This window comes from Neoarius graeffei, chromosome 2, assembly GCF_027579695.1.
Source record: "Neoarius graeffei isolate fNeoGra1 chromosome 2, fNeoGra1.pri, whole genome shotgun sequence".
NCBI classification, from domain to species: domain Eukaryota; kingdom Metazoa; phylum Chordata; class Actinopteri; order Siluriformes; family Ariidae; genus Neoarius; species Neoarius graeffei.
Window position 1 is genome coordinate 80,815,694 of NC_083570.1, and position 24,450 is coordinate 80,840,143.

Sequence of the window (24,450 nt, forward strand, 5' to 3'; positions counted from 1 at the left end):
TGCTTTCTTGTTGATGAAAGGTAATTTCTGACAAAGCATGTCTCTTACTTAGAGTAAGTATCTGCAATGTAAAATATTATTTAATGAATCTGTAGCATTTGTTTAAAAGTACTTTTTTTCATATACAGATACAGACCAGATTGCTTTGCATTAGAGGTAAGTAATACTTGGGCCAAAATGCATTTATATACTAACATACACTAGAGTGTGCTGTCCATCCTGCTCACGGTCTGCCTTCCAGCAGAAGAGATCTTTAATTGTACTTGTGAAACAACACAGAGTTAATAATGGTTTCTCAAGGTAATAACTTGCTCAGATATAGATTAAGTTTGAAACTAACTCATTAGCATGATAAAAGCTAACGATGCTTTGAATGGGTTCCATCATTACCCTCTTTCGCTTGCAAATCAGGAAACATTTATATGTGTGGACTGTAGAGTTCCTGAGGCCATAAATCTTTGCTTACAGCAAGACATTAACAAGATATATAAGTCATAAAATAAGAAAAACGTCTTAAATGGTCAGTTATTTATACGGAGGTTGAAGGGAGGGGTTGAGGGTAGAGTTTCAGATCCATGCTGATCTGTTGGTCTGAGTGGCACACCAATTCCATAAACAGAGAGACAGTGTTCTGCTGAGCCATCATACAATGACATTAAAACCCCCATGGTGTTTCAGTAGCTCGTGGCAGTCTCTCTGGATCATACTTGTCGCCTTCTTCTCTGAGGTGAGAACCTCTCAGCTGTCTCTCCCGAGTCCAGCTTGTCTTCCCTTTAGCAACAGATGGATTTTATGGATCTGGACAGATTTTTTTTTTCCCCGTGGGACCTTATGATAAATACAATCTCCCAGGATCTTCCTCAAAGCAATGGCAATTTTTTTATTTGATCTGCAATAACAGAAGAATTGTATTTTATGTCAGTTGGGTTTTTGACATATTGCGGCCCAGTAATTTGACCAGTATTTGGTGATATGGTAACTATACAGTGGCCGTTGCAATAATAAAGATTTACAAACTTTATTATTGCTGACATTTTGAGTTCATTAATAAATTAAATTACACGCTTGTTCTTGTAAATTGCACACTGATGCTCCAGTTCTGTGTGAATAAGCTGAAAATGAGTGCTTTTGAAATCTATTTCAATTTTAAATTAAATTATGACTGATTTCTTCTTACTCTATCTCTACATGTTCAAATTTAAAGGCTCAGTGTGGTGTAGCTCCAACTCAGTCTGTCGTTATACTCGTATACAAGTTACTAAACCATAACAATCCATAACTTAGTTTTACAATTATGATTTTTAGATTTATATGTCACACTCGATGGTTTATGAGATTACTTAACACTCTGAAACCTTATATCTGTGCATTGAGGTCAGTTGCAAAGGTCTGGCTTGGTGTACATTCTGTGCCAGTTATCAGTGGGTATGTGAAACCTGTAAAATAATACATATAAAATACATATCTTGTATCATATTTATTCCATGAGGAAATTAAGAATGACATTTATAGCAGTCTGATGTAGATGTAAAATTGATGTAAATGAAAACTGCAGAGTTCATCCGGCACTGCTAATTTACAAATCATTTTAGACGGATGTTTTCCTTAATTATACAAATTCAGTTAACAGTTCATAAAAATCATTCATGCTGTACTTGAGCCCGTTAAGATTTCTCCACGTTTGTCACTAGTGGCTGTTTGAATAAGACTGATGAATCTCAAATGTCAGGATTGATAGCGCATGCCAAGGTGTGAAGTTATAAATGTGTCCTCGAAGATAAGCATATCACCATAAGAGGCATATGAAGTGAACAGCTGGCCTCTAATACAGTACTTACTAGCCTAACTTAATTTAGAAGGGATTTTCATTCTGTCTGTACAGTAGGACCTTACACTTGTAGTCTGTCAGGTATTAGTTTCTACAGAAAATCAACACCGTCTAGATCAGCAGACCCAGATGTAGAGAGTCTGAGTTCCATGGATGGCTAATATTATCATCTAAATGACTGTGTGAACAAATGAGTTTAAATCTGGATAGAAAGAATAGTGTAATTTGGCTGGATAAGAGCTACGAAAAATTATATATAAATATAATCAGATCTGCTCATGGAATTGCTTGTTAACTCGCTTATATTATATCGAAAATTCTCTCAGTTAATCTTTTCCCCCCCCAGAAAGCTTGCCATTTGTCTTATAAATACCCTACAGACAGAGAATTTCTCAGAAATCAGAATTAAGCTGGGAGTGTACAGTCACCCTCACACTTAAAACAGAGAATTAAACGCTGCTTCCCTGAGTTCTAACAAATAAAACAACTTTTCACAGGATCTGAAGCAAACAAGAAGGCAAGATGTCTGAGTAAGTCTGAAAATCTAAATTATTGAAAGTGATACAGTTTTGATTTGCCGGGACTAATAGATAAAGCACTTTCAGTTTTATAATAAGTGTATAATTTTTTTTTCTAACATTTAAAAAGGTTTTTAACAGCACCTACTGTACATATAATGTGAGCGTTTAGTCCTAGATATTTGCACATTATAACAAATTTAATGTCATTTCAGAGCTACTATCATGCAGATGTATTTCATCGTAGAATTTGCCAAATTTATTGCAACATTTTGCCATATTCTACAGTTTCACCAATATTTTCTTAAATGCATTTTTTCATTACACACCATGTAGACTCCTAATACATTTTCTCCCCCCCCCCCCCCCCCCCCCACTAAAGCAAAAAGATGTCCTCGAGTCGGAAGCATCAAATAAAGGTCAATCAGCTTTACTACTGCCATTGCTGACAATATCCTCATTGGAGCTTATTATTACTTTCTTACTATGCTTATGCATTAATCTAAAATTAAATATAATGTTTCACTTGTGTTCCCCAGAGCTTGATGCTTTCCATTGCTAAAGGTCTCTTAGAAGCTGAGGCAGTTGCAGCAGTGGAATCAAGGAATAACTATATGGCAGAGACTTGTCCACCTTTGGACCTCTCAGGATCTATGGCAGACCTTCAGGTGGATTTACACGAGTATTTTTTATATTGGTTTTGATATCTAGTTAAACATGTATGATTTGTATAAACTACTTATAAATGTGGCGGCACGGTGGTGTAGTGTTTAGCACTGTCGGTGGTTAGCACAGCAAGAAGGTCCTGGGTTCGAGCCCAGCGGCCGGCGAGGGCCTTTCTGTGTGGAGTTTGCATGTTCTCCCCGTGTCTGCGTGGGTTTCTTCCGGGTGCTCCGGTTTCCCCCACAGTCCAAAGACATGCAGGTTAGGCTAATTGGTGGCTCTAAATTGACCGTAGGTGTGAATGTGAGTGTATATGAATGGTTGTTTGTGTCTGTGTGTCAGCCCTGTGATGACCTGGTGACTTGTCCAGGGTGTACCCCGCCTCTCGCCCATAGTCAGCTGGGATAGGCTCCAGCTTGCCTGTGACCCTGTAGATCAGGATAAGCGGCTACAGATGATGGATAGATACTTATACATGCAATTTTCATCAATGATGCATTGCAGGAGCTGTGCAAGAAGATCCATTCAAATATTGACAAAATAGATGAGGACCGATATGACCTGGAATGCAAAGTGAGCAAGTGTAACAAAGAGGTATGGATGCTCTGCTCCAGAAAAACATGACTGTAACATTATATCATCAGCTGTGTATCAAATACTGTATGACTTGTGAACTATTTGCATGGGACAGATCGACGACCTGAAAATTAAAGTTCAAGATCTGCAAGGCAAGTTCAAGAAGCCAGCTCTGAGGAAGGTGCGCATGTCTGCAGACTCTATGCTTCAGGCTCTGCTCGGCTCCAAACACAAGGTGAACCTGGATCTGAGAGCCAACCTGAAACAAGTAAAGAAAGAGGTCAAAGAGGAGGTGGGTATAAAAGCAGGCTTCAAAGCAACCTGTGACGACCATTTGTGGTGATATCATTGCTTGACTATTCGATTTCTGGTCTTTTGGCCTTTTAAGACAATAAAACTTGGTGTCAAGTATTTTATGTTGCATTTTTTTTAACAGCCTGCAGAACAACTTGGTGACTGGCGTAAGAACATTGAGGACAAAGCTGGTATGGATGGCAGGAAGAAGATGTTCGAGACCTCCTAATTACCTCATACCACAATGCAGCTGGTTGTTTTTAACTAGAAAAGCAGACAGTATACTTTTCTTTGCTATTGCCACATTACAGGCCATCATTCTTTTGTATATGACCTAAGGATATTTTAAAACATTAAGTCACTTGTTTTGTTCCTGTCTGCTGAATAGTAAGTACTGTACAAACATGCTTCAAGTGATTAATAAATATCAGAAGTATTTTAACGATTCCTGTAGTTTGTCTGAATCTGTGCAGTTGGTTTCAGTGGGTTTCTGACATTTTTATGGACAAAATACAAATGCAGGGATTTGGCACAGTAAACATGATTTGAAGGTTTCAAGGTTCCCAAACCCAGCCCTGAGAAGTGTACATTTTTGAGTTTTACCTGCTCTGACACGCCTGAATAAACTCACGAAATTATTTAACGAGTTAAATCAGGTGGATCAGAAAATGTATATAATAATAACAATGGGAAGCCACTTCTCTAGGCAGTCTGAAAACTCTCAAGTATTGTTTGTATATATGATGAAAATGGACAGAACTTAAACGACTCATTTGAACGTCTGGAAAGAAAGACTGTTCATTTCTTCATGCACAATTGGAGCGTTGGCTCAAGAGGATTTCTCAGTTTATCAAGGCTTAACGAGTGTTTCAGCAAGTTGTCAGGTAAGTTGGCTTTTATTCTGTCATACATCTCTTTCCTCTCTACCTGGTGTGCCAAATGTCTCCTGTTAATGTATCTGTTGACAGCTTTTTAACGTACACCTAATCACGTGCCAAGGTAAATCAATCATCTTGTTGGCGAGTTCGGTTGAACCCTCAAAAATTAGCCACAGCATGTCACTGGGACACTCACATGATGGTAATGGATACTTGTGACTCATTTTTAATAGTGCTGCAGAGACACAGATGAAGACAGCTGGGAAAGACATGACTCCTGGACAAAATCAGAGAAAATACCCAGAGAAACACTGGCATCTGTTGGTCAAGTCTGGAACTAGAGGTATGATTCGGTCTCACATACATTCTCGAGCCTGTATACAATCATTGGCCCTGCCTCTTATGTATCATCCGTATTAAGCATGTTCACATTACATTATATTAATGGTATTTAGCAGACGCTCTTTTCCAGAGTGATGTACAATATACCCAGAGAACCATGGGGAGCAGTTGGGGGTTAGGTGCCTTGCTCAAGGGCACTTCATCCATTCCTGCTGGTTCAGGGAATCAAACTGGTAACCTTTTGGTCCCAAAGCTGCTTCTCTAACCATTAGGCCATGGCTTCCCCTGATGGTATGATAACCCATACGCAAAGGTAATATATGTATATATGTTGAATTTCCATATCTGAAATATATGTACATATACATATAAAATATATATAAAACCTATTAGAAATTGGAACAATTTCATATATTGACATGTATGTCTAGCCCATACAAATATGGTTGCAACATTGAACTTATTTAAATTTATTTAATTTCTTCTTTTTTCAGACAATTTTATCTTCTATTTTTAGACATGTTTACTTCTTTTCTGATTCAGGAGCTTGGTAGCAAATTTGAATTTCCCTCTGGGGATTAATAAAGTAATTCTGATTCTGATATAAAAAAAAAATCCTCATATAGATATTTTTAATACATGTATACAAATTATACTATGTGTATTTTGTACATGTTATAAACTTATATCTTCATATATCTAGAGGATGTATGTATGCGATAATATCACCCTATAGTTAACATGTATGGCAATATCATTCTTGATATAGGGCCATATATGTCATATATTACATTTCCATATGGGAAGTCCGTCCATCCATCCATTATCTGTAGCCGCTTATCCTGTTCTACAGGGTCGCAGGCAAGCTGGAGCCTATCCCAGCTGACTACGGGCGAAAGGCGGGGTACACCCTGGACAAGTCACCAGGTCATCACAGGGCTGACACATAGACACAGACAACCATTCACACTCACATTCACACCTACGATCAATTTAGAGCCACCAATTAGCCTAACCAGCATGTCTTTGGACTGTGGGGGAAACCGGAGCACCCAGAGGAAACCCACGCAGACACGGGGAGAACATGCAAACTCCACACAGAAAGGCCTTGTCGGCCACTGGGCTCGAACCCAGGACCTTCTTGCTGTAAGGCGACAGTGCTAACCATTACACCACCGTGCCACCCCATATGGGAAGTCATTGATGGTTAATCAGAAATTGTTTTTCAATGAGACACAGACAGTAAACTGTGCATTTGCTGAAGAATCACAGTCCAGTGCAGTCACAAGTTGTATTCAAAACTTGACTTGTCATTTAATTAAAGGCATGCTATAGAATTGTCTTTGATAAAAACATGGCCATATTGTCACCTTCAGAGACACAAAATGGAAATGGAGCATCCTTGACTTATTCATCTGTTTTCTTTTCTGCTATAGTTAAATGGTAAATTAACTTGGTAAAGTAATGGTAAATAGCACTGTTGCCTCAAAGCAAGAAGGTTCTGGGTTTGAGCTCAGTGCCTGATGGGAGCCTTTTGTGTGGAGTTTGCATGTTCTCCCTGTGTCTGTGCTGGTTTCCTCCAGGTGCTCTGGTTTCCTCCACAGTCCAAAGACGTGCAGTTAGGTTAACATGGGGCGGTCTTGGGCTGAAGTGCCCTTGAGTGAGGCATCTAACCCCCAACTGCTCCCTGGGTGCTGTAGCATAGCTGCCCACTGCTCTGGGTATGTGTGTGTGTGTGCTCATTGCTCACTTGTGTGTGCATGTGTGTGGTCACTGCTTCAGATGGGTTAAATGCAGAGGAGGAATTTCAGTGTGCTTGAGTCTGTGCTTGAGTGTACATGTGATTAAATAAAAAGGCTTCTTCTTCTCGCTTATTTAATCTTCCATGACTCGAGAGTGGCATCAAATTAATATAGTTTCAAATAAAGCTCTGTCCTGCTAAATCTGTTTACTTGTGCATTCATTGTTAAGTATATTTCAATACATAAAAATGAATGCACAAGTAAACATGTACATTTGATTATACTGACATCATTATAACCCTGAATACATCAAGAATACGAGTAATTGCAAAAAATGATACCATGCACTGAAAAAAATAACAAATGAATAAATAACGTATGATCAAAGAAAAAAAAAGAAATCAAATCTAAAAGATCTGCACACAAGAAATATAAACTAAAGGACTTGTTTTAATTTTTTTGAACCCAATTAAAATTAGCAAACAATAATAAAAAAAATGTAAATTTAATGTCAGTATTTTTGTTTGACAGCAAATTACACAAATCATTCCAAGACATCCTGATTACACCAACTCACAAAATGTTCTGCACTTTTCACCTATTCTGCAATCAGTACATTACGTCCCATAGCTGGGACAGTCTATGGGAGAAATATGAGAGAAACATAGTTTATTTCATTCTTGATAACACAATGTCAAATCACTGAGCATTCTTCAAGTACACAAGCATAAGATAAACTGGAACACTTTCTTAAAAGTGAACATCAGTTGAAATATTCTCTTAATTTAGAGTACATAGAGAATGTGACCATGTCTTTTGGAAAATTACTATTCATTTTTATGTATTGAATTTGAAATATACTTAACATTTTGATTATATACTTAACATTTCTATTCCAGTTCTATTAGAGTTAACAAACAAAATAAATGGTGTTGAAGGATAACCATTATGAGTCCAGTAGGACAAATCTTTATGAAAAAGTAATATCCAGAGATAAGCCCGGTGGCTCTGTGTAAATCTCACTACTTCTGCCCACTTCTTCCTTACTGCAGCTCCTGAGCTATTTATTTATTTCACTGTGACAGATCCCACCTCCTGCACTGGGATTGGCTTGTAGTTAATATTCACAAGCAAACTGTACAACAAACTGCCAACCAATCACTGTTCACGCAGATTTTAGCCAAGTTCTGAATTATGGCTAGAGAGTGCACTAGTCTGGAGTGACCCTTTGAGGGCAGTATTTAACTTGAAGACTGTCTTTCCCAGGACAAGGTAAAGCCCACAACCATGTTAACACAAGCCTCATTAACATGAATGTGTTAACATCATTGGCTTATTCAGAACTTTTGTCACGGGGTTGAAGAAAGATGCCACAGAAGATGCGTCTTAGAGCCGAGTCAGTCGGAGTGAAGTAAACAATCTGAAAAATGGATCAATAAGGGGTCCTGTGGGCAGATAAGGGATCTTAGCATCCCAACAAATCCTATACCCTTTTTTGTGAAATACTCTGTCAAGTCCGACATGCATCCGTGCAGAAACTTTAAGGGCCTCAGAAGGACAATTGAAAAACCTTTAAGAAACCTGCATTTGATTTTTGGTATGTGGGGTATAGGGGCCACTGCTAAATTTTATCACAGGGTCCAGGTGTTCTAGTCTTTTCCCATCTGTACAGTGATCTAACGTTACGTTTCTTGTATATGAGCACCCTAAAGTTTCCTTTGGGTAACCCCTCAGGGAACCCCTTTAATTAAGGTGTAAGGAACAAAAAGGTTTTGTTTCCAAAGGTTCCAAGAAGATCCACTTCAGAAAACGAGAAACAGTAACCATCCATTGAACCTTTAAGGAACCCTTTTCCTCTGAGGTGTCGGAAATGGGGGTACAGTAGGAGTTCATATCTGTTCCCCAAGGTACAATCTACACGACTGTACCCCTTATGGCTCATTATTAGACCTCAAGGTAACTATGTGTACCTTTTTAGGGCCAAAAAGGTACATATATATGTTCCCAAGCAGCATATAAAGGATACAAATAAGTACCTTAGAGGATACTGCCTCAGTGACAAACCATTGTACCTCTAAAGATGCAATAATTTACTTTATTTTCTGAGTGTGTAGCATATATATTTTGGCATGTATGTGTGTCCTGAATTTACTTTAATGCACTATCCAATACTTTTACATGTAGTTTACTTTTCCAATACTTGTGCATGGATAGCTAGTTCTTATATGCTCAGATCAGGCTTAATAAAGATCCCAGGAGTTGTTGCAGAACTTTTTTTTTCTGATATTTTAATCGTTCACAGCATCGACTATTATACCATTTTATTTATTTTTTTATTATGACTTCCTGACTGAGGCTTTTGAGGACAGTGGTGGACTGCAGTCTCTGTTCAGTAGGGCTTTAAAGAGAAAAGCAATAAATATTGCTATGAGATACTTAGAAAAAATTCCCATTCAATTAATTAGCAATTGCAGTATCCTGTCAAATACGTTTAATGCAGAATTTGAAAGGAGGCACACGGGAAACCAGGGCTAAACAATTTTTGAGCTGTCAAACATTTAAATAACTGCAAATTTCACAGCCTACTATAGGATCTTATACCATGGATGGTGGATAGGGTGCATCAGTTGCCCTCACTTTCATAAAATCTGATGCATTTTTGTTTGGGTGTTCCTTTTCACCAATAAAGACATCCTGTAAAATGTTTTGACCATATTCAAAAGTCTAATGGTGGCACCATGAGGTTCATTTTTTGCCAAAAAACGCTTATTTTATGTTTTCGCGTAAGGTTTGAATCACAATGTTGGACTCCATTTATTGATTTCTTGTGAGCCAGAGATCATGTTAAGAACCTTTGCAAGGGATTGAGAAACATTTAATGTGATTCATAATACATTTGTATTGTTTAAAAGTAGTTGAACAATGATTCAATGAACAGCTAAAACTCAAACTGTGCTTGATAATATATTTAGAATATGTACTAAAAATGTGTATCTAAGATATTTGGTATACTCTATAAGGTGCCATAATGTTTCATGAAAAGTGATCGAAATTTTGTCATAAAAGTCATAAAATAGCAGCTTTTTCCATAACTTTGAGCTCCTGGTGCCACCATTAAACTTTTGAATTTTGTCAAAATATTTCACCCAGTGTGTTTTCTTACCAAAAGGAACATAAAAACAAAAATGCATCATGATCAGAGGAACTTTTCATTTTTAGGGGGCAACTGATGCACCCTAATGGTGGAATCCATTCATTTTGTACAAAGTAATATCAGTAATCGTCATTCCCATGCACATTTTATTGAAACTAAGATGTGATCTTCACTGGCCTGGCTATTTTTAAGCAAAGTGATTAGTTGAGATTGGAAACAGTGTGTATTTCTGGCCACTGGCACACTAATCGCTTTGCTCTTATTACCATAAACAGGGTGGGAGGTATTTCTTTTCGAGGTCCATGCCAGCCTTATATACTGTTAGCAACTGGTAATTGGGGTACCAGTGGCTCGCTTCCTTGAACCATTCCTCCATCTAGCCAGTACAACTGCCACACTTTTTCATATAGGTGAGAGTAAGGTGCACTATACACTTTCCTCTGATTGTGCTTTATAATCCTTTTTGCTCTAAAAATTCTGCATGGATTCTGCTCTTGCTGATGGATTGTTGGGCCATTAATGATGAGATGAGACATACCAATGTTTTCTCGTGGTATATGCTTGTTTTAACTTCAAGGCATCACAAAGTTTTGTATCTGTATGCATAATGTGCATAGAAGAACATAAAAGTTTTAAACAGTAAATATTTGGACCTTTGGCCACCGGAAAAAAAATTGAGGCTGCTTAACTTAGGGTTTGAAGGATCAGAGTTACCATGAGTAAATGTTTAGCAATGTATTGCATGATAACTTGGATTATAGCTTTGAATAGCAGTGTTACTGGATAAGGCTTTTTCCCCCTAGTTTACCATTTTCACAATGTCACTTTTAGTGACGTTGCAGGATGGTAATTATTTAAAATGAACATTATTTTGTGTCATATTTGTGCAAAACTGCTGGTGTGTGCTTGAAAGAAATACCTTGCAATGATAAAGACCAGATTTATAAGCTGGAATGCAGGGGCTTTCATAGAAACGTGAAATGTTGTTCAATATTGTACTTTTTCTCAGGGCATAGCTTTATCACCGCAACTTCAAGAAGCATTTGAAAGAGCAAACCTATGTTTGGAGCCCTGACTCAGCTGGTTTAGCAGATCTATGGCAGTTTCTCTGTGTATAGTATACAGGCAGTTGCCAAAATGAAAGGCCTGGAAAAAGTTGGTGGAATATGATAAGCCCTGCCTTGATTAATATTGGCATATTGGTGGCAGTGGAGGGGGTTGACGGGGTCTGGTGCTCATCTTGCAGCCATCTGTGGAGGTTGTTCCAGAAGCTGAGGTTGGACATTAGATCTCAAAGGTTGAAACAGATTCGATGAGCTTGCAAGAAGCCTCAGCGTACTTGTGGGTGTAATAAAAATACATCAAAAGGACCTTAAATACTTGTATTTCAGGTGGTATTAATGTTATTATGTGTGAAACAGTTGCTGGGTTTCTGGGCTGTAACATTCAGAGCAATTAAAACAAATATGATTAGCTGGACGTGCCAATATGGAGAACTCTACGAAAGGATCTCACCAATTTTCTTAAATTTATTAAATAAATGTAATTGACACTGTAAATAAATATTAAATAAGTAAAATGTTTTTCTTTTCCTGTGTGTTTCTATAGAGGGAGGAAATAAAAAAGGCGCCGCCAAGATGTCTGAGTATGTATTATATTTTTTACTGATTTTCCAAATGGACTCTTAATCCACTTTTGTAATTTTATATATATATATATATATATATATATATATATATACACACACACACACACACACACACACACACACACACACACACACACAAAACATGTCTTATATTCCACTAATGCACTCTAAAGCTTTCCTTATCTGCTAGAACCTTTGAAGAGTCACTGTAGAACCCTACAAAAGAGGGTTTCTCTTTTAAAGAGGGTCCCTTTAAAGAAATGAAAAACCCCTAACTCTAAAGAACCCTCTTTTATCCATATATGTACCCGTTGCTAATTTGTGCATGTTGTTTCCAATATTCTTCTCATACAGAAAAAAGATGACATCGAGCCGCAAGCATCATCTCAAGGTAAAAAAAAAAAGGTTAAAGGTTTAATTAAAGGTGTGATTCTCTTATATAAAAAGATTATACTGAACAAAAAGAACAACAGTGAGTGCAGTGAACATATTATCAAACTGCATTTTCTTCATCACAGAGCGTGATGCTTGCGATAGCTAAGGGATTGCTGGAGAAGGAGGCCAAACAGTCTGTGGAGGACAAGGCTGCCCACATGGCACAGAACTGCCCTGAACTCTCTTTGCCAAACTCGGTGCAGGACCTGCAGGTACACCACATTCACTCTCTCACACTCAACCGATTATGAACACGTTCATATGAATGATGTTTAATATTGTGATAGTTAAAGACATATTTCAGATTCATGTCACACACTGTTTACTTTTACTGATGTTTTGCTTACAAAGAACCAAGAAAAGCATGGACTTGTAATATGAAAATCTACTTTTTAACTATTTCTAGTTTAACATTTTGTAAAATCTTAGTCATAACGAGAAAATAAGCGGAAATGAAAAGTTGGCAGATAAGTACATTTATAGGTTAAATTTAGCTACTCATCATGGCCGTGTGCATCACAGTGGAGTTACAAGTCTTGTTAGTATAAATACACAGGTGATTATAGAAAATTGTGCACCGATTGGTTGAGACATTCGGACTATTTCTCGATATTCACCTCGAGCAACTCGGCAAAATGGCGGCCAATCACTTCGTCACCATAAGTGAGGAAGAACCACAAATTATGAAAGAAAACGCTGTTCCTAAAAACGCCTAAAGATACTATGAAGTTTGGTCTAAAACTGTTCAAAGGTAAGGTGTAATTATGATTGATCTTATCTGTTTCAAAACAAAGTATTTTATGTGAGTCGGCAAAGATAAGTGACACAAGCCTGCGCCGCACCTTTATTACATTTGCATGCTACGTTTGAAGACTGAAAAAATGTTGTTTTTTTAATATGATCTTTTAAAATAATCACCTGTGTATTTATACTGAAACAATTATTTGCCTCATGCTCAGCGAATATCGGTGAATATCAGTTTGATAATACGCCAGAAGGTGGTACTGGAGGAAGAAGAAGAAATAATAACCTCCACTTCATCTCAGTTATTATTCATTGATATTCACTTCGCCTTCAGTGAATAATTGTTAATTCATATATAGTTAGGGTGTAAGGATTGGAAGGTTTGGATCAATGCATCCATTTAAAAGGCAACAATTAAAAATGAATGGAGGTAAAAGTCATAACGTGATTATTATCAGAAAAAAGACAAGTGTGTAAAAAAAAAAATTCTTAATTTTAAACTGTTTAATTAGGCAAGCAAGGTGATTTGCCCATAACACTGATACTTAAAACAATCCTTCTCAATGTAATTGCATTAATGAATTGATGGTAGACGTACACCAGATTCTGAACAAAATCATATCATATCGTATACAGATTCAGTGGTTATTGTAAAATATCAAGTCATTGCCTGAAGAATTTAAATTGTACTGTGTGGAAGCCTGAGGTTTACACCCCTAATATATAAGTTAGTCAAATCAATATCATACTGTCATATCACCCAGACCTGTCAGCTCATCTGAAACCATCTGATTTAACCTCTTAACTCCCAGAAGCCATTGGTGGTAGAGATTTACATTTTTCACTCTTTGTTTATTGTGCATTTCTAATATTTGCACTGTAGTTACTGATCAATTTACAGTAGTTTCTAAATAATATGCTCTAAGATGAGGAACTGAGTAAGCTTGGTTTTAACGGGTTAATGTAGATAGCTATTTGTGGGACACTGTGTTATTTAGGGCGGCACGGTGGTGTAGTGGTTAGCACTGTCGCCTCACAGCAAGAATGTTCTGGGTTTGAGCCCAGTGGCTGATGGGGGCCTTTCTGTGTGGAGTTTGCATGTTCTCCCCATGTCTGTGTGGGTTTCCTCCGGGTGCTCCGGTTTCCTTCAAAGTCCAAAGACATGCAGGTTAGATTAACATGGGGCAGCCATGGCTTGAGGTTGGGCTGAAGTGCCCCTGAGCTCCCCGGGCACTGTAGCATAGCTGCTCATTGCTCACTTGTGTGGGCATGTGTGTATTCACTGCTTCAAATGGGTTAAATGCAGAGGAGAAATTTCACTGTGCTTACTGTAAGTCTGTGCTTGAGTATGTATACGTGTGACAAAGCCTTCTTCTTCTTAACTCGGCTGAAGTGATTCCACTGATTGTCCTTCTATGAGACTTTGTCATTATCAGTTGCACCAATAATGGATCCCCAAGATATAATGAAAAGCATAGCATACAAAGATGGTCTCATCTTTTGGTTCGACTCAGAGATAAAATCTGGTCTTAGAACTCTCACATGACACAAGCTATCTATGCTTACCCTTAATGTCATTAGAACTATTTCAACATAGTTTAAATAGCTATCATTTATAGCTGAGGAAAAGAAATAATGTACAATATTTGGAATTACCACTGTGACGCTTTTTTTTTCTTCTTCACCAAAACCTCTTGCTTCCAAAACCCTGAAATATAAAGATGAACCACAGAATGTATACGCTTTCTTTGTGAACTTTTCTAATTCAATCTGTCCTTAGGATTTGTGCAAGAAGCTGCACCAGAACATCGACAAGGTTGACGAGGAGAGATATGACTTAGAAGCTAAAATTAAAAAAGGAGAGAAAGAGGTACATATGTTAATCATTTAATGTTCCTGAGCATCTTGGTAACCTTGTTGGCATTACGGTTTGAATCATTATTTAACCATGGGTGGTTGTTGTGTGTATGCAGATTGAGGATCTTAAGATTAAGGTGATTGATCTGAAGGGCAAGTTCAAGAAGCCAACTCTGAGGAAGGTGCGCATGTCTGCTGATCAGATGCTTCAGGCTCTGCTCGGCTCCAAACACAAGGTGTCTCTGGACCTGAGAGCCAACCTGAAACAAGTGAAGAAGGAGGTCAAGGAGGAGGTGTGTTGTATTTATCATATGGAGTATTAAGTAAAACTGTGAATTAAAAAAAAAAGTCTGTTTTTGTGAATGAGTGAGTGAGATGGAATTCATGAAATTATGTTCTTCTGTGCTTCTGAAATGGTTATAGTATATCTTTATTTTATCGTATTGTTTACCCAAACATATGCATTGTCGGTTTCACAGGCTACAGAGGTTGGTGACTGGCGTAAGAACGTTGAAGACAAGGCTGGCATGGATGGCAGAAAGAAAATGTTTGAGGGCGAGGCCTAAATTTCTGGACTACTTTGTTTAGTTGCTCTGAGCACTTTCTCCAGGGCGGTGTAGTGCCTCACCTTTTTTGCAATAGTTGGATTGTTTATTCCAGTACCAACGCCTGTTACTTCCATTTGTTCCATGCAGGATATTTGTTCTGAAGGGGAAATGTATGTTATTGCAGAGCTACTACCATTAAATGAATGGACATGGAAAACTCATTCCCATCATGCTTGTTTTGTATTACTTTGGTTTTCATATTTTGTGAAACCCAATCACATACTTTTTTAACTTTCTCAAGACCACTGGAGGTCACTACAACTACAACCATCTAATCTCACTCCTCTTATTGAGTCATATTATTTCCGTTCATTCCACTCGAGACTTCTCTCTTTTATTATATATTGTTTTAGTTTTCATATTTCAGCATGTCCCTCTGATAATACATCAAGTTAAATCCCTACTCTAATTGTGTTATATATATATATATATATATATATATATATATATATATATATATATATATATAAACTGCTATTCTGTGCAACAATTTTGTTAACCATTTTTGAAAAATTAAGAGGAGGATTCTTTTTGTATGGTGGCCAAAACATTTGACGCATGCCCTGGTAAGTAACATTAAATTAATCACACTAGATATTTGGATTCTGTCAATTAATTATTTGAGCTCTTTTTATTCTTACACCATAGATATTATTGGACATTATTATGTATTATATTATTGTGTAATATATGTGCTATATTATACATATATTATAATATTGTGTGTAAACACACACATTTTCCCCTTTAACCTATAATTGATATAAAGTATATGAGTATATGTACATGAACATAGAGCTTTTACTACATTAACTATAGGTTAAGAAGGACCCAGTACTCATCTCGGACCTCTTCAAAGAAAGGAAATTTATGAGGTCTGCCGAGTTTGCGCTGGAAGTATTTCAGGAACTCGACGGCCTATTGGTCTGGGGTGGAATCCACTTCCATAAAGAGGACTCTTGGGATGTGCTGAGCCATCAGAGGATCCCATATATATATCCTATTTAACTTTTCCTTCTCTTGGTGGGGTTGCCAGTCTTTCCTGTCCTTTTGCCAAGTGCGTTCTGCCCTCGCTCTCGTGCATAGGTGAGCATCTTTCGAGTGAAATCTGGCTAATATGGATAAAACCACAACCATTACATTGTTGCTGAAAATATTTGAGGTTAAAGGAGTAACATATAGGTGTGTAAATAATTTTATATGAATAAAAAAATTGCACATATGGTAAGTGTCTTTCCTATTGCTTTAGAACTTTGCATGTGGTGAGCCAAAGACTCAGTGTGTTAAGAGAGAAGTTAATTGCGGTACTGTACAAATCCACAGTCATTAATTGGTTTTAGGAACAGAGCCATCTAGATTAGTTTTTTTTTTGGCTATACTCCTTATTGAACATAATTACTTAATTGCATGCACTGGAAAGGTTCATTTAACATGGAAAAATAATTTGCTTAGGTTGATTGGAGAGAATCATTTATCACTTTTTTTATTCTTAGCGTGGTGTTTGATGTGTAATTGCTTGTAGTGTTAGTTGTATAAAATCGACTTTGTATCGGACCTCCTGCTGCTCAGTTATAATATAATATAACATAATAAGCTACATCATATTAATACAGTAACTTCTCTGTCCTGATCATGCACTTTGAATTGTTGTTCATGTTGTGATAGACCCTTAACATTTAGTACTGAAAGGACAATATCTTGAGCTACAGATTAAAAAGAAAATATATATTTCTCGTCTGAATAGTTGATCATATATTTCATGTCATAGCAACTCTTTTTATTTTCTACTGATTATTCTATGCCGATATTTAATTCTCTTTTAAATAGATTTCATAATTTCTATTTGAACTCTAATCATGCTATATTCAATGAAATCTTTATTAACGTTAAGTCGACCTTTACTTTACGCAGGCCGCATGTCACAGATGCTATCTGACACTGCTATACTAAATTTAGTATCCTTAGTCTTCAAGTATCTACAACATGCATGTATAAGCTCCTGGTGGGAATAATGGGGATTCTCAGATAAACAACAATGAAATGGTACCAGTATGAGAAAGTAAACTTCGATGTATAATGTGTGAAGACGTGACGCTGAAGTAAATACTCTTGTCTTTTTCTGTTTGCAGGGTGTGAGGACAATAAACTGCCAAGATGTCAGAGTAAGTCCTGTAGCTGAACTCTATCTATCTATCTATCTATCTATCTATCTATCTATCTATCTATCTATCTATCTATCTATCTATCTAATTTGTCACAGTTAAGCGCAGCCAAAGAATAGCTTGACTAAATGAGTGCAAATGTTTGTACACCCTTTATAGGTGTGTTTTAAAATATTCTTTAACGTATACAGTATGTTCATGCTTTTCATTTATAACCAGACCCCCCCCCCCCCCCCACACACACACACACCTTACACTGATTTCATGGCCATGACAACACTGAATTTTTTCTTTGTATTATATTTGAATATAGGGTGGCACGGTGGTGTAGTGGTTAGCGCTGTCGCCTCACAGCAAGAAGGTCCTGGGTTCGAGCCCCGGGGCCGACGAGGGCTTTTCTGTGTGGAGTTTGCATGTTCTCCCTGTGTCCGCGTGGGTTTCCTCCGGGTGCTCCGGTTTCCCCCACAGTCCAAAGACATGCAGGTTAGGTTAACTGGTGACTCTAAATTGACCGTAGGTGTGAATGTGAGTGTGAATGGTTGTCTGTGTCTATGTGTCAGCCCTGTAATGACCTGGCGACTTGTCCAGGGTGTACCCCGCCTTTCGCCCGTAGTCAGCTGGGATGGGCTCCAGCTTGCCTGCGACCCTGTAGAAGGATAAAGCGGCTAGAGATAATGAGATGAGATGAGATATTTGAATATATATTTGTGTATGCTTTAGATTGTTTTTAAAGGAATGCTTTCATTTCTTTTTAACTTCTTGAACGAGTATTCTTTTCCTTCTCTATTTTTTTTTTCAAATGAATAAAATAAAGGTACTTTTTCCTCATTCCTTTCCTCATTCTGAATCCATGGAGCGTGCAAACTGTTGCACATGACTGTACAGACAGTGTGTTAATTCAATCAAGATTATGCAAACTTCTAAGATCTGTATGCTGCATTAGATGCCATGGTGCCATCATAGGATTAATGAAAATAATATTACATATTCCTTCCCTAACAGGAAAAAGATGTCATCCAGCCGCCGGTATCACTTGAAGGTAAGTCGGACTAAAATGTATTTAATTAAATATTGTTTACAAATGTGAAACTAAACTTTCATACCCTACTGAAAGTAATAAACAACCTTAAATAATTTCAACAAGCTTCATCCATTGATGTTTCTCTCTCTGTTCTTCAGAGCCTGCTGCTCTCCATTGCTGCTGGCTTGCTGGAGGCTGAAGCCAAGCAGCTTGTTGATGATAAGGAGTCTTACATAAATGACCACTGCCCACCACTGACCCTTCCTAGTTCTGTGCAGGAGCTGCAGGTAGGGATTCAAGCATAACACAAGATAGAGCTGAACCTGACAAAGCCAGAAATATATAAGAACCTTCGTTCAAGTACAGCGAACACATAGTGCAATTTGTGTAATATAGTATAATTAAGGATAACCCCATGATGAAGGCTAAATGCTGATACGATGCTTCAGGCTCTGCAAATCTTACTGCTCTTTAATGGCTTAACTACTAAAAAGGTAGCATTTACATAAGCTCCCATGGCTTATTTTGATGAAAAACTATAGTTATGCTGCACATTTCAGAGAATTATTCTAAATACAGTGAAAGTACATATTATAGTAGGATTCTAAAAATTGTTTACGTTTGTTGATTTATCCATTCTTTTATCCAAAGCGATAATCCAAGCATATACACTACTGTTCAAAAGTTTGGGGTCACCCAGACAATTTTGTGTTTTCCATGAAAAGTCACACTTTTATTTACCACCATAAGTTGTAAAATGAATAGAAAATATAGTCAAGACATTTTTCTGGCCATTTTGAGCATTTAATCGACCCCACAAATGTGATGCTCCAGAAACTCAATCTGCTCAAAGGAAGGTCAGTTTTATAGCTTCTCTAAAGCGCTCAACTGTTTTCAGCTGTGCTAACATGATTGTACAAGGGTTTTCTAATCCTCCATTAGCCTTCTGAGGCAATGAGCAAACACATTGTACCATTAGAACACTGGAGTGAGAGTTGCTGGAAATGGGCCTCTATACACCTATGGAGATATTGCACCAAAAACCAGACATTTGCAGCTAGAATAGCCATTTACCACATTAGCAATATATAGAGTGGTTTTCTGATTAGTTTAAAGTGATCTTCATTGAAAAGAACAGTGCTTTTCTTTCAAAAAGAAGGAAATTTCAAAGTGACCCCAAACTTTTGAACAGTAGTGTAGCTGCATGTAGGAGAGTTAGGGGCCATCAGAGCCTCTTTGGCAGTCCTGGGATTGGAACGAAACCCTGTCTAGCATTACATTAGTACATTGTTATATTCTAAACCTATTCTTTGTCTCTTAGGAGCTCTGTAAGAAGCTCCATCAGAACATTGACCAGGTTGATGAGGAGAGGTATGACATGGAGGCCAAGGTTACAAAGACAAACAAGGAAGTAAGAACATTAATTTACCACATGTAAACAACATGCAAGACCTAGAAGTTTTAAGCCTTACATTTTAACATGACCTCTTCCTATAGATTGAGGATCTTAAGATTAAGGTGATTGATCTGAAGGGCAAGTTCAAGAAGCCTGTGCTGAGGAAGGTGCGCATGTCTGCTGATCAGATGCTTCAGGCTCTGCTCGGCTCCAAACACAAGGTGTCTCTGGACCTGAGAGCCAACCTGAAACAAGTGAAGAAGGAGGTCAAGGAGGAGGTGGGTATAAAACCAGGCTTCAAAACAACATGTGATGACCATTTGTGGTCATATCGAATCATGGATATTCACTTTCTGGCATTTTGGCGCTTGGTAATGCATTAAAACATTTCATGAATTGTATCAACGTTTTCTGTTTTTTTTTTTTTTTTACAGCCAGCAGAACAAGTTGGTGACTGGCGTAAGAACATTGAGGATAAAGCTGGTATGGATGGCAGGAAGAAGATGTTTGAGTCTGAGGCTTAAGAGGGAAGACTGATTATTGTCTGATTAATCCCTGGCAGTTATTCTCTAACAAAGCCCCCCCCCCCCCCCCCCCCCCCCCCCCACACACACACACACACACACACTGTTGTTTCAATAAAGGTGGTTTACTGGTCATTTTCCAATTTTTTTTTTTACACATCATGTGTATGATAGTGTATACAGTGTACTGAAATATGTGTCTTTATTTTTTCTCATGCATAAAGCAAATAAAAATAGTGTAAAATAGCACAAAACTTTGAATCTCTATTGAATAGGTGAACCTCCACCCTCAATAAATAAATAAATAAATATTCATCTCATCTCATTATCTGTAGCCGCTTTATCCTTCTACAGGGTCGCAGGCAAGCTGGAGCCTATCCCAGCTGACTACGGGTGAAAGGCGGGGTACACCCTGGACAAGTCGCCAGGTCATCACAGGGCTGACACATAGACACAGACAACCATTCACACTCACATTCACACCTACGGTCAATTTAGAGTCACCAGTTAACCTAACCTGCATGTCTTTGGACTGTGGGGGAAACCGGAGCACCCGGAGGAAACCCCCGCGGACACAGGGAGAACATGCAAACTCCACACAGAAAGGCCCTTGCCGGCCCCGGGGCTCGAACCCAGGACCTTCTTGCTGTGAGGCGACAGCGCTAACCACTACACCACCGTGCCGCCTAAATAAATATTGATTAATAATAATAATAATAATAAATGTAGTTTTCCATAATAGATTAATACAGGTTTATAATATGAGGTGATTTTTAAGATTGCTTTAAAGATTGAGTTTGAGGGAAATTTAATTATGATAATGTGTGTGTGTATATATATATATATATAAGTGAATTAATTCAAGGAAAAGTTGAAAAGGTAAACAGAAAACAAGGTAGAAGCATATAGATATACAGTACCAATCAAAAGTTTGAACTCTGTATTTCGACTATTTTCTCATTGTAGAACAATACTGACGACATCAAAACTATGAAATAAGGAACATATATGGAATTATGTGGAAAAAAACAGACTGTTTCATATTTTAGATTCTTCAAAATAGCCACCATTTCCCTTGATGACACTTTATACACTATTGGCATTATCTTAACCAGCTTCATGAGGTCGTCACCTGGAATGCTTTTCAATTAACAGGTGCCTCGTCAAAAGTTAATTAGTGCAATTTCTTGCCTTTTTAATTGTTTGAGATCAAACAGTAAATAATAAGTATACAGTAAATAGCCCTATTCCACACCTGTAGTAATCCATATTTTATCATGAACTGCTCAACTAAGTAAAGAGAAATGACATCCATTATTACTTTAAGACAGAAAGTGTCTTTTAATTAATACAAATAAAGAAAACCCTTGAATTAGGAGGTGTGTCCAAACTTTTGACTGGTACTGTATATTCTAAGTGAGTTGGTCAGTAGTTTCAGTTGCTAATTTAAAAAAAACAAATTATTTTATCCATTTTTATCCTTTAAATAGAAGTTGGATTTAGTTATGGTTAACATAGCTTCCAGTAATCCTCAAGTTTAAACATTTGCTTCTCCTATCCATCAAAATGCAATTGAATCCTGAGTTTATTTAGAAATATTGCTATTCTGTTTGAGTTCCTGGCAGCACGGTGGTGTAGTGGTGTCACCTCACAGCAAGAAGGTTCTGGGTTCGAGCCCCGTGGCCGGCGAGGGCCTTTCTGTGCGGAGTTTGCATGTTCTCCCCGTGTCCGTGTGGGTTTCCTCCGGGTGCTCCGGTTTCCCCCACAGTCCAAAGACATGCAGGTTAGGTTAACTGGTGACTCTAAATTGAGCGTAGGTGTGAATGTGAGTGTGAATGGTTGTCTGTGTCTATGTGTCAGCCCTGTGATGACCTGGCGACTTGTCCAGGGTGTACCCCGCCTTTCACCCGTAGTCAGCTGGGATAGGCTCCAGCTTGCCTGTGTCCCTGTGGGACAGGATAAGCGGCTACAGATAATGGATGGATGGATGTTTGAGTTCCTGATTATGGATTAGCAAGCCAAGTAGCACTCCTGTCTGTCAGACCAAACCATGTGTAATGAAAAAGCACGTGCAGCCTATAACTCCTGAGTGTTATATACCACTTGAGTTGCAAACAACAAATTTTCAAAATAAAAGTGTGTCACATGACACACGTGACACATGATTCAGGGACATGGATCATACTGTAATTTCTGTAATTTTATGATATTGATCCTAATTTACTCTCACTTTTTTCTTCAAGTGTTTAATTGATTATACTTGTATATTTTAAAGCCTAAAACATAAAAATGTTGATCAAATGTTTCATAATGATAAAGTCTGTCACATTTCACTGTGGAAAAGCGTGTTTCCAGGCTTCTGGCAAAATGAATAATTTGGCTGTTAAATCAGATCTCCTACTGAGAAAGCAAGAGTGTGTTTCACTAAACGCCAGCTATTCACAGTCACGCAAGGGAATCAAATAACTATGAGTTTGTAACAAGAAGCAGTTTCTTGTTGTTTTCCTTCATGCATAACTTCATATGCATAACTAATCAGAACTTCTCAAACTATTTTTCTGGGTATTTCTTTCCTAATTCCACCAAGAGTTGTTCTGTAAGTTCTAAAAGCAGTCATCTCCTCATGGAAAAGTCCACCTGAAAGTCAATGTTAAAAATGTTAACGCAAACAAGATGTTTCGAAATCTAAATGTTCTAATCTTTTTTATATCTGTCATACTGGATTTTCTTTTTTTAATTACAAAGTTTAAATAACAGGGTGAAGTGGATATTGAAACACATAAGCCTAGGATTAGTTGTTGTAGCAAGCAGGCACTTGTCCCTATGATCATGTGCCATGTGAGACTCTATTCACTTGCAAGAATATATATTTTAAAGCCTCATTTATAAAGTTAAAGCAAACAAAAATGATGTTTTGTTGCACTGATCTATCATAACAGAATGACTGGATAACATGATCCACATGATCAGGAATGCAGCAGGCATCATTTATAAATATCACCTTATTAACGGTCCAAAACCCATTAAAGTTGATCACTTTTTCCAAACCACTTTTTGTTCTGCTATAGTCTAATAGAAAAAAGATCAGTCCCTTGAGTAGGAATCGTATTATTCCTTTTACTTTGCAAATGAGCCAGAAACACCCAAAACACCTTTCACTGCAGAAAGTGACTTTTATTTCCAGACACACAAATGACCAGCTTCAGTTAATTTCCCCTGAGTGACCCTGGACACCTTGTACCTCTGTATATGGTATGACTGCCTGGAGTTAATAGCCTCTGCCATGCCCACTTATTTAGTGTCTGCTGATCTTAAGTTACTTCTAGAAGCTCAAGTGTAGGACCAAGATGAGTTGACTTGCTAAGAATAACTCCTGAATCTGTAGCACTGAATGCAAGGGGATACTGAGCTATGTTAGGTGCACAAGACGTGCACTGAGACGCCCTTAGCTGTAAAATATAGTTATGAGCTAGCTCGCTGGCACTTTACCCATCCATGATACTATTTAGAAATTTTAAATTTGAATTTTGAGGTATAATCAATTCCCTTATCTGATTGAATCACGTTATTGTATGACTTAATGTGGGTTTAAGTTATCATTATCCCATGTTTTTTTTTTATTTTTACATTTTTTGGCAGTGACATATTGCATAATTTTCCAGAAATAAAAAAAGCAAATAAATCCAGCCAGCACGCCTGTAAAGCTAACATGTTATTATGCCAATGATGTCATGACCCACTGCAGATTTTTTCAAATGCAGGAAAGTGTGAGAAAACAGGCCTGAAAACAGCTGCTTCCACTCATTACAGAGAGCACACACCACATCACTGCTCACAGAGTACAAAGCGGGTTTTGAGACTTTAAGTCTCCGAAACACATATGGAAAAACAGGCTTAATACCTGGAGTAACTGATACAGGAAATTTTGTAGATATGAAGGAATTGGGTAGGAACTCGATCCTAACTAAGTTTGGAACTAGCTATAATGGCTGTGCTCGCTCTGGGTGTTTAATGGGTGGCCTTTCTGGACTAATAAATCCCCCACAGATTCAGTGCACAC

The 24,450-nt window shown here is 37.7% G+C and overlaps 3 protein-coding genes across 3 annotated transcripts; all 3 read left to right on the forward strand.

The window, feature by feature from the left end:
• Positions 1 to 695: 695 nt before the first annotated feature.
• On the forward strand, positions 696 to 4,208 carry LOC132874060 (troponin I, fast skeletal muscle-like). The gene is made up of 7 exons (XM_060909945.1): positions 696 to 727; positions 2,326 to 2,358; positions 2,729 to 2,765; positions 2,886 to 3,014; positions 3,514 to 3,603; positions 3,701 to 3,877; positions 4,022 to 4,208. Exons 2-7 carry the CDS (start codon positions 2,351 to 2,353, stop codon positions 4,106 to 4,108), a joined length of 528 nt encoding a protein of 175 aa, XP_060765928.1. The 5' UTR covers positions 696 to 727; positions 2,326 to 2,350; the 3' UTR covers positions 4,109 to 4,208.
• Positions 4,209 to 10,354: 6,146 nt separating this feature from the next.
• On the forward strand, positions 10,355 to 15,410 carry LOC132874068 (troponin I, fast skeletal muscle-like). The gene is made up of 7 exons (XM_060909956.1): positions 10,355 to 10,405; positions 11,604 to 11,640; positions 11,998 to 12,034; positions 12,162 to 12,290; positions 14,603 to 14,692; positions 14,796 to 14,972; positions 15,159 to 15,410. Exons 2-7 carry the CDS (start codon positions 11,633 to 11,635, stop codon positions 15,243 to 15,245), a joined length of 528 nt encoding a protein of 175 aa, XP_060765939.1. The 5' UTR covers positions 10,355 to 10,405; positions 11,604 to 11,632; the 3' UTR covers positions 15,246 to 15,410.
• A 914-nt stretch (positions 15,411 to 16,324) lies between these two features.
• On the forward strand, positions 16,325 to 20,390 carry LOC132874076 (troponin I, fast skeletal muscle-like). The gene is made up of 7 exons (XM_060909968.1): positions 16,325 to 16,373; positions 17,417 to 17,449; positions 18,452 to 18,488; positions 18,629 to 18,757; positions 19,792 to 19,881; positions 19,968 to 20,144; positions 20,301 to 20,390. Exons 2-7 carry the CDS (start codon positions 17,442 to 17,444, stop codon positions 20,388 to 20,390), a joined length of 531 nt encoding a protein of 176 aa, XP_060765951.1. The 5' UTR covers positions 16,325 to 16,373; positions 17,417 to 17,441.
• The last annotated feature ends 4,060 nt before the right edge of the window (positions 20,391 to 24,450 follow it).